This window comes from Podarcis gaigeae (genome assembly GCF_964106915.1).
Source record: "Podarcis gaigeae genome assembly, chromosome: 6".
Classification (NCBI taxonomy): domain Eukaryota; kingdom Metazoa; phylum Chordata; class Lepidosauria; order Squamata; family Lacertidae; genus Podarcis; species Podarcis gaigeae.
In genome coordinates, this window is record NC_139682.1 from 71388700 (window position 1) to 71401684 (window position 12985).

A 12985-nucleotide genomic window follows, 5' to 3' on the forward strand; every position below is an offset into this window, starting at 1 on the left:
AGCATTATGTCCAGACAAATGGCTTCAGTCTATTGAAACAAGCCCAGTTCATAACCCATGATTTGAAGCTGGCTTGTTTCAACGAATGATTAACCACAGTGTGTGTGGGTTGAATATCACAAGAAGCTGCAGTTAATCAAAAACAGAAGTTGAATCTTTTAAAACACTCCTTGAGGCTCATCTTCATAATGCCAAACCATGGTTAAGCATTATGTGCAAGAAAGCCAAAGTGTAGTGCCCTGTATGCTGAAATGTACTATATAGATTAATAATAACGTTACATTGGGAAGTTTGATTGAATTACATAGTCAGTTCTCCTGGCCCTACGTATAGTCCTCTTTGGACCATATTTACATCGGCCACTGTTTGGAGATTTATGGTTTGTTGTTGTTTAGTCGTTTAGTCGTGTCCGACTCTTTGTGACCCCATAGACCAGAGCACGCCCGGCACTCCTGTCTTCCACTGCCTCCCGCAGTTTGGTCAGACTCATGTTTGTAGCTTCGAGAACACTGTCCAACCATCTTGTCCTCTGTCGTCCCCTTCTCCTTGTGCCCTCCATCTTTCCCAGCATCAGGGTCTTTTCCAGGGAGTCTTCTCTTCTCATGAGGTGGCCAAAGTATTGGAGCCTCAGCTTCACGATCTGTCCTTCCAGTGAGCACTCAGGGCTGATTTCCTTCAGAATGGATAGGTCTGATCTTCTTGCAGTCCATGGGACTCTGAAGAGTCTCCTCCAGCACCATAATTCAAAAGCATCAATTCTTCGGCGATCAACCTTCTTTATGGTCCAGCTCTCACTTCCATACATCACTACTGGGAAAACCATAGCTTTAACCATATGGACCTTTGTTGGTAAGGTGATGTCTCTGTTTTTAAGATGCTGTCTAGGTTTGCCATCGCCTTTCTCCCAAGGAGCAGGCGTCTTTTAATTTCATGACTGCTGTCACCATCTGCAGTGATGATGGAGCCCAAGAAAGTAAAATCTCTCACTGCCTCCATTTCTTCCCCTTCTATTTGCAAGGAGGTGTTGGGACCAGTGGCCATGATCTTCGTTTTTTTTATGTTGAGCTTCAGACCACCATATTTTGCGCTCTCCTCTTTCACCCTCATTAAAAGGTTCTTTAATTCCTCCTCGCTTTCTGCCATCAAGGTTGTGTCATCTGCATATCTGAGGTTGTTGATATTTCTTCCGGCGATCTTAATTCCGGCTTGGGATTCATCCAGCCCAGCCTTTCGCCCTTTCGCATGATGAATTCGATTTATGGTTAAAGGTAAAGGTAAAGGTACCCCTGCCCGTACGGGCCAGTCTTGACAGACTCTGGGGTTGTGCGCCCATCTCACTCAAGAGGCCAGGGGCCAGCGCTGTCCGGAGACACTTCCGGTCACGTGGCCAGCGTGACATCGCTGCTCTGGCGAGCCAGAGCCGCACACGGAAACGCCGTTTACCTTCCCGCTGGTAAGCGGTCCCTATTTATCTACTTGCACCCAGAGGTGCTTTCGAACTGCTAGGTTGGCAGGCGCTGGGACCGAGCAGCGTGAGCGCACCCCGCCGCAGGGATTCGAACCGCCGACCTTGCGATCGGCAAGTCCTAGGCGCTGAGGCTTTAACCCACAGCGCCACCTGCGTCCCGATTTATGGTTACCGTGTTTCTATTCAGCCCAAGATTCCAAACTGAAGAAGGCGCATGTGGAAACCATGAGAAAATGTTTGGATATGCAACTGATTTAAAGCAACCTCTCAGAGAGCGTTAAGATGTACTCACAAAACCCCGGGTGTACTGGTTCAGCATATCCACAGAGGATGCTTTGGCTAATGCTTCTTTAACATAGTTAGGAGGAGATATATCTGGAAGTCCTTGTCCCAGATTAACGATTGAGGGATCTGCAGCAACTTTTGTAAATTCCACCCTAGGAAAGGAAGAAATTATTACAAAGGTATTTAATACACATTTACAAGGAAGAATATTTCAGATCCATGGTAAATCAAAAACACAGTATAGAACACATGGGTCTGTGGGAAACTACCCAGAGAGCATTCAATCAGATATTAGTTAATCAGAGATCCTGGAGGCCTCATTGCCATCAGTCTAGTTTTAAGTCAGGCTTTCAGGCTAGAACTAGGTGCCATAAGTGTTACATAGCTTCTGTGCCTCATCCTCCACTCCCAGTAACATTTATTAAGCCGAAACACGTGGGATGTGACATAACCACTTCTGAAGCACCAAAGGCCAATTCAAAAATCATCTTGGTTGAGGACCAACTAGAACACTGAAGACCGATACAACAGGTTTTGTGTCCCCCCCGCCCCAATGCTGTTGAGAGCACATTTGACCCCCCACGCAGTTGACAGAGGATTATTTCATTTTTTCCTCCTTTATAAATGTAGCAAATTAGAACCATAATAGCCTCATAAACAAAGCCAGAATCACCTTATCTCAATCTGTTAGCTAAAATTGACCCTGCCCCTGCCCCCATTATTTAAACATTGTAGTCCTAGCAGAGTTGTTCTGCAGACTCACAGGCTGCACAACCAGTAATTATCACTGTGATTCATCCAAGATCTTTTAACCATAAAAGGAACAAAGAGATTTATTTGTATGGAAGAGGGGAATAGAGGGGAGGAGCACACAAAAGCCTGGAGCCCACTCCCAGTGGCTTCACTGACCAAGAGGTTTCTCTCCCTGCCCCCCACCCTGGCCCTGCACCTGGTCAGCTGACAATGTAGGTGAAAAGCATACAAATGAACTACAAGGAGTACAGAGATTTTCATTATTCATTCATTCATTCATTTTCATTAATAATTACTTACCACACATTGCTATCCAGCCCTTCAATTCGTTTTGCATTTTTGTGCTTGAAGGTCATGGTCTACATACAAGAATCAAAGACGGATAATTCTTGTTAGAACTACAAAGTATTGTATTGTTGGACACTATGGTAATCCATGACATTTCTCCTTGTAGTTCATTCTAAAGCTGATGAAACTGACAGGCACTGCAAACACAGTTCAATGTAACAATTAACCAATATTCTCTTACAATACATGTTTGACAAAATGCCAATCTATGCAAGGATACTAAATGGAATGGTTAAGATTAACTATAAGTTCTGTTCAAACCCAGCATAAGAAAGACAGAGTATATCATAGATGTATGTCAGAGCACAATCTTTTAGCACTTACTTGAGAACAAAGGGGTAGAGGAAATGTGATTTATATATCTTGTTGTTTTTCAAAGACAGTGGTGAAGTCAAACTAACGGACAGAGCGAAATTGCAAAGGCTAGGCTATGTGCATAAGACAGATTAATAAAAACCTGTGTCTAGGTAATAGGATCTGTCTTCACAAGATTATTGCGCCTGGCTCTATGTTCTCTCCATCATATGAGGAAAAAATCTGCTAGGTACAGAATACACCCCACTGGTTGTGCCACTCTGTCCATCCTGAACAAACAACAGCTGGAAAACTGTTTTTCCACATTCCCAAAGAAAAAATAACCCCCTTCCTTTGTTTTCCTAGAATTTTTGTGGATCTATTAAAAACTAGGGTTTTTTAACCACTGTTTTAAAAGCTAAGGTTGTCCAACACAAAACTCAAGTACCAGCAACATATTCAAACAGACAATATCATAGTATTAAAGTTTTTTTTAAAAAAAATCATTTTGAGAAATTCCACACAGTAACATCAAAGCTGTTCAACAAATGGAACATATATGTAAAGAATATGTATGTTCAACACACACCACGTGACATAACCACAGTCCAGATAACAGGAAGCACTGTTTGGGTGACCTTCATTCTACCGTGCTGGCTATACAGTATATGTATACTCCAGAACACTATTTTTCAATCCAAATCTTGAACTGCTTCATGAATGTCTGAAAGGCAAGGATATTTTTTTTAATATCCAAGCCAACCTAGTGACTCCACATTCCGGACCTCTACATACGATTTGATGAAATGTAATAAATAAAAAAGATGGAGGATGTAGCTTAAGCTGTTACAGGTGGTAAGGGAAACAAAAGGAAGAAAAAAGCTTCCTTTACCAAGGTTCTTTTTAAACATATCTCTCAAAGTTAAATCAACTAAGAGTCTTGCAGCACCTTAGAGAATGACACAACTATATAGCCATACTGGTCTACTACTAAAATTGTCATTATTTTAACTTATGGTCAATAGTAACAGTGTTCCAATTGATACCGTCTGCAATAAGAATAGAAGAAACCTGAAGAAAATCCTGTCTTGCAGAAACTTGCTCACTACAAAAGGTGAATTGGTTTACAAGTGTCTGGCAATGCTGGAGAGCAAAACAAAACCAGATCTCCAAATTCAGGATCGTGGGCATGAGTGAATCATAAATAAATATAACAATATACACATACAATCACATAAGCTATGAAGATATGGAATACATACAGGAGACGATGAAACCCTGAAGTATCTCAAAGGGTAAGTAATCTTCAGTAGTGATGTTCTAGTGCCAAGGTAGCTGAAGCATTGCTGAGCAAAGAACATGCCTGCATAACAATAAGTTTATAAGTGCATGAAACAACTACACACAAACAATAGTGCCAAATACCAGACCATAATTGTATAACTATTCTTCAGTGTAACTTAAATCCCTATGTGGCATGTCTATTGATATAGGTAAAGGTAAAGGACCGCCAGACAGTTAAGACCAGTCAAACTTCACTATGGGGTGCGGTGCTCATCTCACTTTCAGGCTGAGGGAGCCAGCGTTTTTCCAAAGACAGCTTTCCGGGTCATGTGGCCAACATGACTAAACCGCTTCTGGTGCAACAGGACACCGTAAAGAGTGCCAGAGCGCACAGAAATGCCGTTTACCTTCCCGCCAGAGACTACTTATTTATCTACTTGCACTGGTGTGCTTTCGAACTCCTAGGTTGGCAGAAGCTGGAACAGAGCAACGGGAGCTCACTCTGTCACTCTGACTTGAACCACCAACCTTCTGATCAGCAAGCCCAAGAGGCTCAGTGGTTTAGACCACAGCACCACCTACTCCCTTTCTGTTAATATAAGCCTTACATGTGCTTATATTAAGGATAGATAGGAGGAGCATAGGACTTGAAAGTCATCACACACGTCATATACTCATCCATCTAGGTAAGCTTTCCCTCCTATTTTAGGCTTAGTAACTACCTGATTCCTGCAACTGGGTCAGTCAGTACTCTTAAGTATAAATCACTATGTTTCTAAGATTACAGAAACCAGTCAGTATGCATGTTCATTCAGAACAAGCCTAATCCCTAGCCAGGATCAGCAAGGCAGAGCAGCAGATCCACATCTGAAGCCATCCTGCTTGCACCAGACTGGGTGGAAGTTGAAAAGTGTCAATGTTTTTGCTGGTACAGCCAACAGCCCAAGAATCAAGTCTCTTGGTGGGACCTGGGGGACTTTGGATCCAGGTAATACAAAGCCACTGGCATCCCACAAGGTCTTCCACAGCCTACTGCCAGCAGGAGAACTATGATCTTCTGAAAGTTGTGGGTCTACAGCAAGGGTTGCCAAACTGTGGTCTGTGGACCAACAACCATCTGTGAGCGCCATTCATTCTGTGGCATATCTGTGGATTTGTGGCTGAAGACAGGAGAGGGCACATCCATCGCATATTGGTTAATTGTATTTTTCTTGCTTCTTTTAATTCTGATACTGTACTTCATACAATATATATGAAACAAAATAAATATACAATTGAAAAGTATTCAGCACCTAGCACAGCACCTTACAATTGCTGTAACAGGCAGAAAAAGAATTAAGTTGTCTGCCAAGACCCTCAGCAATTTTTAAGCGTTACATGGGTAAAAAAGGGGGGGGAGACCACTGGTCTAAAGCTCCCTCATCTCCAACTACTGGCTATACTGACTGAGGCTTTGGCATCAAAATATATTTTAAACTACTTCTTTGAGATACTATATGCATTATGCAATACAGCCAGCTGTAAAATTCATCACCCCAGAAACTGAAGAATGTTACATTATGAGACTGTAACCCAAAATAAAAACACTTAGTACCATTAGGATCCAATAATCTAGGTCACTTTCATATGACCTATCTACTGAGTATTCATCCTGACTTGCTGAGCAGTTATATGATGCCCACTGTTTACTGAAAATTCATTCAAATTTGTTTGCAAGAGAGGCTATACAACGTCTTATCAAGCCATTGTTATTCTACACCTTCAAGTGCATTTATCCACACCTTTTCCTTACTACAAGTTGTGCGATTTCTTTAGGAAGATTTTTTTTTTGTCACACACGAGCACCAAACCCACTTCCCTTGCGTAACCTGAATTTGCCAATATGCAAACTGAATCTCAGCACAAAATAGAGAGACCCTGGAGGCAGGCAACGTTCCCTCAATTTCTTAAACCCTTTCTTGGGAGCTTAAGTTTACCCCTCCAGCACTGGGTTACCAAATAGGCAGAGTATAGGGCTGCCATATGTCCGGAATTTCCACTGTATCCAAAAGCAGTGTCTGGGCAAAATGTCCGGGAAAATCCCAAAGTATGACAACTGATGTTGCTACAATTCCCAGCAACCTTAAACTATATTTCCCAGGATTCAGGGGGAGTGGGCTGGCAGGTGTAACCCCGGCCTATGGGCCTTTTAGGGGCCCTGCAACAACAGATCAAAATAGTATCTATTTGATCTTAAAATAAAATTACAAAGAAGCAAAATAATTTGTCGGGCGGGGGGTGGGAACCGAGATTTTGACTGCCTAGGGGCTTCCACAGGGTTTAATCCAGCACTGTACCCTTCGTGAAGCTAGAATTCCCAGCACCCTTAAACTACAGTTCCCAGGATTCTGGAAGAGAGTGGGTTGGCATGTGAATTCGGCAAGCACTCCTGCCTAAAAATTAAACGCCCGCTTCTGAGATTATTTATTAAATAAATCGCATTACTGTATTTGCTTAATTCAAACTCCCAAGTCTGAGGGCTTTTTGGCGGGGGGGGGGAGGATTCACCCGCCCAAACGAAGCCTTGCCAATACTCCTTTCCTCCACCTCGAGAGAAAAATATTAAAGTTATTATTATTCTTACTACTGCTCCCACCACGCGGGCTTCCCCTGCCTTTTGGTCCCCCTCAAGGTTATGGGGTCTCTCGCCTCCTCCTCTTATTTCCAGGAGGCTCCCCCGAGGCCATTTTGTCCCCTTTCCTCCCCTCATATCTAAACGTGTGAAGGGACGAGAAGCCACGTTAGCGGCGGCCGACCCGAAGCCGGCGGGGCGAAAAATTCAGGGAAAGGACGGCGACGGGTGGGAGTGCGGCCTCCTCCTATCTCCCCTCAGGCGCGTGGCGGCGGGTCGGGGGGAAGGAAAGCGACAACTCGCTTACCTCGCTTATCCCGGATATATGGCGTGTGGGGTTTTTTTTAGGAGAAAGGCGGAGAAGACGGCGCAGGGGAGGAGGGGCTAACTAGGCCGCGGCGGGAGCAGGAGCCGCTTGGTTGTTTCCTGGAGCCGTGGGGCGGCTTCTCGGCGGTTCGCCTCGGCTGCGGCCTCGGAGAAAGCTGGGGGGTCTCGCCGCCGTTCTGCATTTTCTCTCCCGCAGGCAGTTTGCAACCTTCGCTAATCTCTGTACATGCAGCAGGCACTAGGTAAAGGAGCATAGAGTGGCTAGGAAATAATAATAATAATAATAATAATAATAATAATAATAATAATAATCAAGCTTCTTCTTGAAACAGGCCAAGCTCCCACCATGGGTATGAAGGAAAACCCTTTGTCTCCACTCAAGCATTTCTGCCTTAGCATTGCGGCTCCAGCATTTTGCATATGTCCGAAATCTTGCTTTTCACAGCATTTTATTGTTTATATGATGTGATTCTGTCTCCTTCTATGCTATCTGCATCATTAGGTTAGGGCAGGGGGAAGGATACCCACCTGTCATCATCCTCTGTCCGGCAGATTTGGAATTAAATGTCTCAACCACGGTTGTTTTAAGTTGTTTTAAGTTACTTTCGACCCCCCTCCCCCCCCCCAAGTGCTGGGGAAAAATCTGTCAAAATCTTTCTAAAATTTCTACTTTTCGTTAAGTATTTTTATTTATTTACATGATTTGAGGGGCAAGCTACGCCCATGACCACTTGGCTGTTTTGCTGTTTAGCGTCTATTTTTCCTTTTTTGCTAAATGAAGCTCTCGCTGTACCCCACACACCCACACTCACAGTGTCAGAATGTGGCATGTGCTCCCCCTTGAAAAAAATATTGTTCATACAAAATTGCCATGCTAGGGAGAAAGGATCAGTCTGGTCCAGAGCTTTCCGAACTTTTCATGTTGGTAACACACTTTTTAGACATGCATCATTTTGCATAACAGTAATTCGGTTTTATTAGCAAACCAGAGGTTAAACTAACCCCTTTCCAGTCCCTGGAGGAGCATGGAGAGCATTTGCATGACACAACTACACACTGCAACCGACACAATGTGTTGCGACACACAACTTGGAAAGCTCTGTTCTAGTCCATTGGTTCCCAATTGGTGGTCTGCAGACCCCAGGGGGTCTGCAGAGCCCACTCAGGGAATCTGTGACACCATTAAATACCATAGAATTATCAAAATTTTCAAAAGTAGGGGGTCCATGGATTGGCTTTTGAAAAACGGGGGATCTGCAGTACTTAGCTAATTCGGAACCACTAGTCTTTTCCTGACATGGTGTTCATGTGGGAAGTTTTACCTGTGGAGAAACACTAAAAAATATGCAATATGGTACTGGCAGGCTGAAGTAGGAAAAGTTTGCCAAGTCTTGTTACTGTATAATGAGCTGGCCTTTAGCCCCTACCCACTACACTTTCCCAAGGAGTGGGCCTGCTAAATAGTATTAGAACAAGGCTAAAATCCTGTGTACACTTTCTTGGGAGTAAGGCTAACTGGACTCTGCCTTCTGAAACAGCAATGCACAGAAGTGCATGTAGAAGATTACGGAGCCAAACATTTTATTGCCTCTTGGAGGCGTGCACCGTGTTAAGTGTGGATAGGGCTCTGGGGCAATTCTTAGGTAGAAAATGACCTTGCTTGAGGACAGCTGCGAGCATAAGCCTTCCCTGTAAAATTACAAATAAAAGCTATGTTCCTTCTTGGACTGTAATTTGTTTTCTGTACCGTACATAGATCTTTTCACCTTGTAAAGTGAAAAATCAAAACGATGCCTCTACCAGCTGCTCAGGACTAGAGCTCTTCTCCCCACAACCCAATTGTCCTACAGAGATGGAAAGAGAGAAATGGCACTTCCTTGTGAAGCTGCTGCTCGAGTCAACTTGGCTTCATAGGCTGTGTGCACGCACCTTACCAACTTAAAACTCAGCTTGGTCATTATTTTTCTCATTTTGAACCTAGTTTTGGGGGAAATAGATCAAAACAAAGTATTTCATAACCAACAACAGGATAGATGTGGATTGTGGCTTACTTTGTGTATACATCGCATCCCAAACCAGCGGTGGAAGCGCATTGGAGGCAAAAGTACACCCTGCGACAATTACCGGTACATTAAAGCTTAAATGTGGGCAAAATGTCGGCCTGGGACTGCTAACTTAACACCTGTAATGCAGAATACTCCCATTAGAAACCCGGTGCAACCATCATAAGTCATTATAATCCTGAGCTTGATGACAGCCCATCAGTTGGGCTCATTCATAGGTAGCCTCATACATTGATCAAATAAAAGTATTTTGCACACTTTGAGAAAGTTACTTGGTTTTCAAATCACCACAACAAATGGGCCAGTAGAGGGCAGCGTGCAATAAAGCTCTATGAATATATGGGCTTTCGGAGGATATCTCAATTTTAAGAACATTTTATTCTTGCTGATTTATGTTCATTGTAACTAAAAGCCCTTCTCAGAATTTTGATGGAAATCTGCTGTTTCTGGAATTCCTTGTCACTTGGGGAAGTGGGTAGCGTGCACTACTATGATGCTTGTAAGACAAACAGATTCTGCAGATAAGTGCAACAACTAATCACGCATTTCTGAGCATCCACACTTGAGTGCTAAAACTGAAACCAATGTTTTCTGCAGTAGCAAATGTACTCTTCCTGTTCTGAAAGATAGGATCCTTTCATAATGACACGTTTCTCTTTTTATCCCAGCATTGTGAAGCATGGCTGGTGATCCAGATTTACATGAGAAGGGGAACTACTTACTTCCTCTTTATTGCTAGTATTAAATACAATTTTGCAGCTCTATTCCTGTTTCCTTGGAACTAAATCCAATGTGAGATAAATATGGCTTACCAAATGAAGTGTGCTGGCTTTTATATTTTCAAAGCAAGAGTAGCAATGTTCTGTAAAATAAACCGGCACTCTGATTTTAAATGTCAGTGCAGTAATCACACAATAGGTGAAACGTGATCATGTTGAACCAAGCCTATTAAAAATAAGCCATCTCAATAACTGTAGCTGAAGTTCTTTAACCATCTTCAAAGGCTGCCTAATACAGCAGAGAGCATTATGATAGTCAACAAATGCAAACAAACCTCACTGCAGACAATAAATCTTTAATAAAAATTATTAAAACAAACACAAAAACTGGCAGCCGCCATGTCTGCTGTGTCTCAGCAGGGATACTTAGCAAATCAGGCCCAGCTAATAAAAGGCCTTCCAGACAGCAGATACCCCCTGGGAATCCAGAAGTAATGTTGAGTCTAGCAGTACTCTTAAGCTGCAAACCTGATCTTTACAGGAAAGTGTAACCCTGCCCTTACATAACTTTCCCCCATTCAATTGGTCCTTTGATTCCCCCACTATCATTAGCTCTGACTTATTGGGTTGACCTTAAGGTTATTCACCCTCATCTACAACTGAATGCAAGTACATATTTAAGGACATAGCTGCTTTCAACCTGGATTTAGTGGAAAGGCATCATGCAGGTAGCTACATGCTTTGCTCAGGGGCAAACAAGGATGGGCAATGCTGCCCCTGGAACATGTACTGGCAATTCTGTGTGGCCAAAAATTCCCTTTTGTACCACATCCCTCAACGTATTAGCAGAAAGCAAGTTCAAGCACATCACAGCTGAGAGTTCTTTAAGCTTTTTATTGGGGAAAAAACTAAATGCACTCAGTTTAATGAAAGGGGAAAACAAAGATTTATATGGCACAACTGGGAGCTCTTGAATTTAGGGGGAGAACAGTGGGGGGATGAAACTTGGGGAGAAGGGGGAATCTTATAAAAGGCAAATGGGAACTCCATAGAGGAAATTCGGGTGCAACAGCACAGTTATAGAAAAGCTTGGATGTTTATGTTTGAAGGAACAAGGAGCATATTTCTACTTGCTTTACAAAACAATCATAATCCCTGAGCCACACTGCTGAAAGGGGATAGGATGAGGCAAAGGTGTCCTTCTGCCAGCAGAGAAGCTCCTTTGGCTGCTATGGAATTATTTATTGCTTCCTCTGTGCTTGCCAAGTGGAAGCTCTCACTATGCCTTCCAAAAGCAGAGCAGAACACATGCTACTACTGATTGGGGTTTCCACCATCAGTAGCCAATCGTAAGGTCACAAAACAAGGCATTAGAGGCACAGCAGGGCTGGATCCAAGACTGGGTTGTTTCTCAGAGAAGGACCCGATAGGACAGGGGGGAAATGATGCAAAACAATAACCCCACAATTTTCCACTGTGGCAAGTGGCAAAGTGCAGATGTGAGCAAAAAGCTCTAGGTGTGATTTTTGTTTTGTGATATTGTATAGTCCAGTTAAGGGACGCAGGTGGCGCTGTGGGTTAAAGCCTCAGCGCCTAGGACTTGCCGATCGAAAGGTCGGCGGTTCGTATCCCTGCGGCGGGGTGCGCTCCCGCTGCTCGGTCCCAGCGCCTGCCAACCTAGCAGTTCGAAAGCACCTCCGGGTGCAAGTAGATAAATAGGGACTGCTTACCAGCGGGAAGGTAAACGGCGTTTCCGTATGCGGCTCTGGCTCGCCAGAGCAGCGATGTCACGCTGGCCACGTGACCCGGAAGTGTCTCCGGACAGCGCTGGCCCCTGGCCTCTTGAGTGAGATGGGCGCACAACCCCAGAGTCTGTCAAGACTGGCCCGTACGGGCAGGGGTACCTTTACCTTTACCTTTTATAGTCCAGTTAAGGCTTGGGTTTTAAAGACAGTTGTAGTTAGGAATCTCGGCAGACTGTAAGCTATCAGTGAGCCCGTTAATCCACATTTTTGGAGGGCAGAGAGAGAGGTACTGCTTTCAGACTGCACACTTTATGCAAGAGCAAAGCAGGATGTCAGTTGCTATAGTTGCCAGGCAAGACTTAAACATACCCGCATCTTCTCCAGTCAAGGAAGAGCTTCACAACAGTGCTAATTGAAAAGTTTCTAACTGAGATATAGTCAATTCATGCTGAGGAAAGGCTGTAGTTTGTATGCCTGTCTTTTGTGCAACTCTGCCTAGCCACCTGTTTTCTCTTGCAGTGGGAGAAACAGGAACTGGAGGCAGAAGAAAGCATCCAGCTGGGTCAGCCGCAGAAATGGGAGCTTAGCCGCCCTCTGACTCGCCTGTCCATTTTTGATCTTAAGAGTAAAGCGGGAAGATCAGTGTGGGAGCAGGCAGGCAGTCCTTCCATTGGGCTTTGGTTCAAATTATTTAGGGCTTTAAATGTTAAAACCAACACTTTTAGGTTCAATCTGGAAATGCACTGGCGACCAATGACAATGGTGTTATGTGATCTGACCTCCTGGTAGTCACCATCCAGCAGAGTCTACAGCACCTCCAATTTACCTGGATTTAGTGTCAGTTTGCCCAGAGGACAAGGGTGGCGCTGTGGGTTAAACCACAGAGCCTAGGACTTGCCAATCAGACAACTCCTAACCCACAATAATACTACAACCAGACCTAACACGGACACTGGCACCAGAGCCTGCAATAAACCCAGATGCCAACTTTGCTGCCACATACACCCGGACAACACCATTACTGGCCCCAACAACATCACACATACCATCTCGGGACTATTTAATTGCTCATCGTCTAACATTGTGTA

At 43.9% G+C, this 12985-nt stretch overlaps 1 protein-coding gene and 1 long non-coding RNA gene across 7 annotated transcripts in view; one reads left to right on the top strand and one right to left on the bottom strand.

Annotated features, from left to right (window-relative positions):
• KYAT3 (kynurenine aminotransferase 3) overlaps nucleotides 1-12985 on the bottom strand; it is a 339825-nt gene that overhangs the window by 12332 nt on the left and 314508 nt on the right. The window contains exons 1-4 of one of the 6 annotated variants that reach the window (XR_014565405.1): nucleotides 7351-7461; nucleotides 4411-4511; nucleotides 2807-2865; nucleotides 1761-1905 (exon numbers count right to left, since the gene is read on the bottom strand). Coding sequence is in view for 5 of the 6 variants with exons in the window: in XM_083743485.1 (XP_083599611.1) it covers nucleotides 1761-1905; nucleotides 2807-2865; nucleotides 4411-4509 (303 nt within the window). In the remaining variant the exon portion in view is untranslated. Of the gene's footprint in view, nucleotides 1-1760; nucleotides 1906-2806; nucleotides 2992-4410; nucleotides 4512-7055; nucleotides 7484-12985 lie in introns of those variants that run through there. The other 5 variants (XM_083743485.1, XM_083743488.1, XM_083743486.1 and 2 more) reach the window with 5 other exon arrangements.
• Nucleotides 7493-11588, top strand: LOC310846709. Its single transcript, XR_014565497.1, has 2 exons — nucleotides 7493-7612; nucleotides 9127-11588. It is a non-coding gene; the product is annotated as an uncharacterized lncRNA (long non-coding RNA).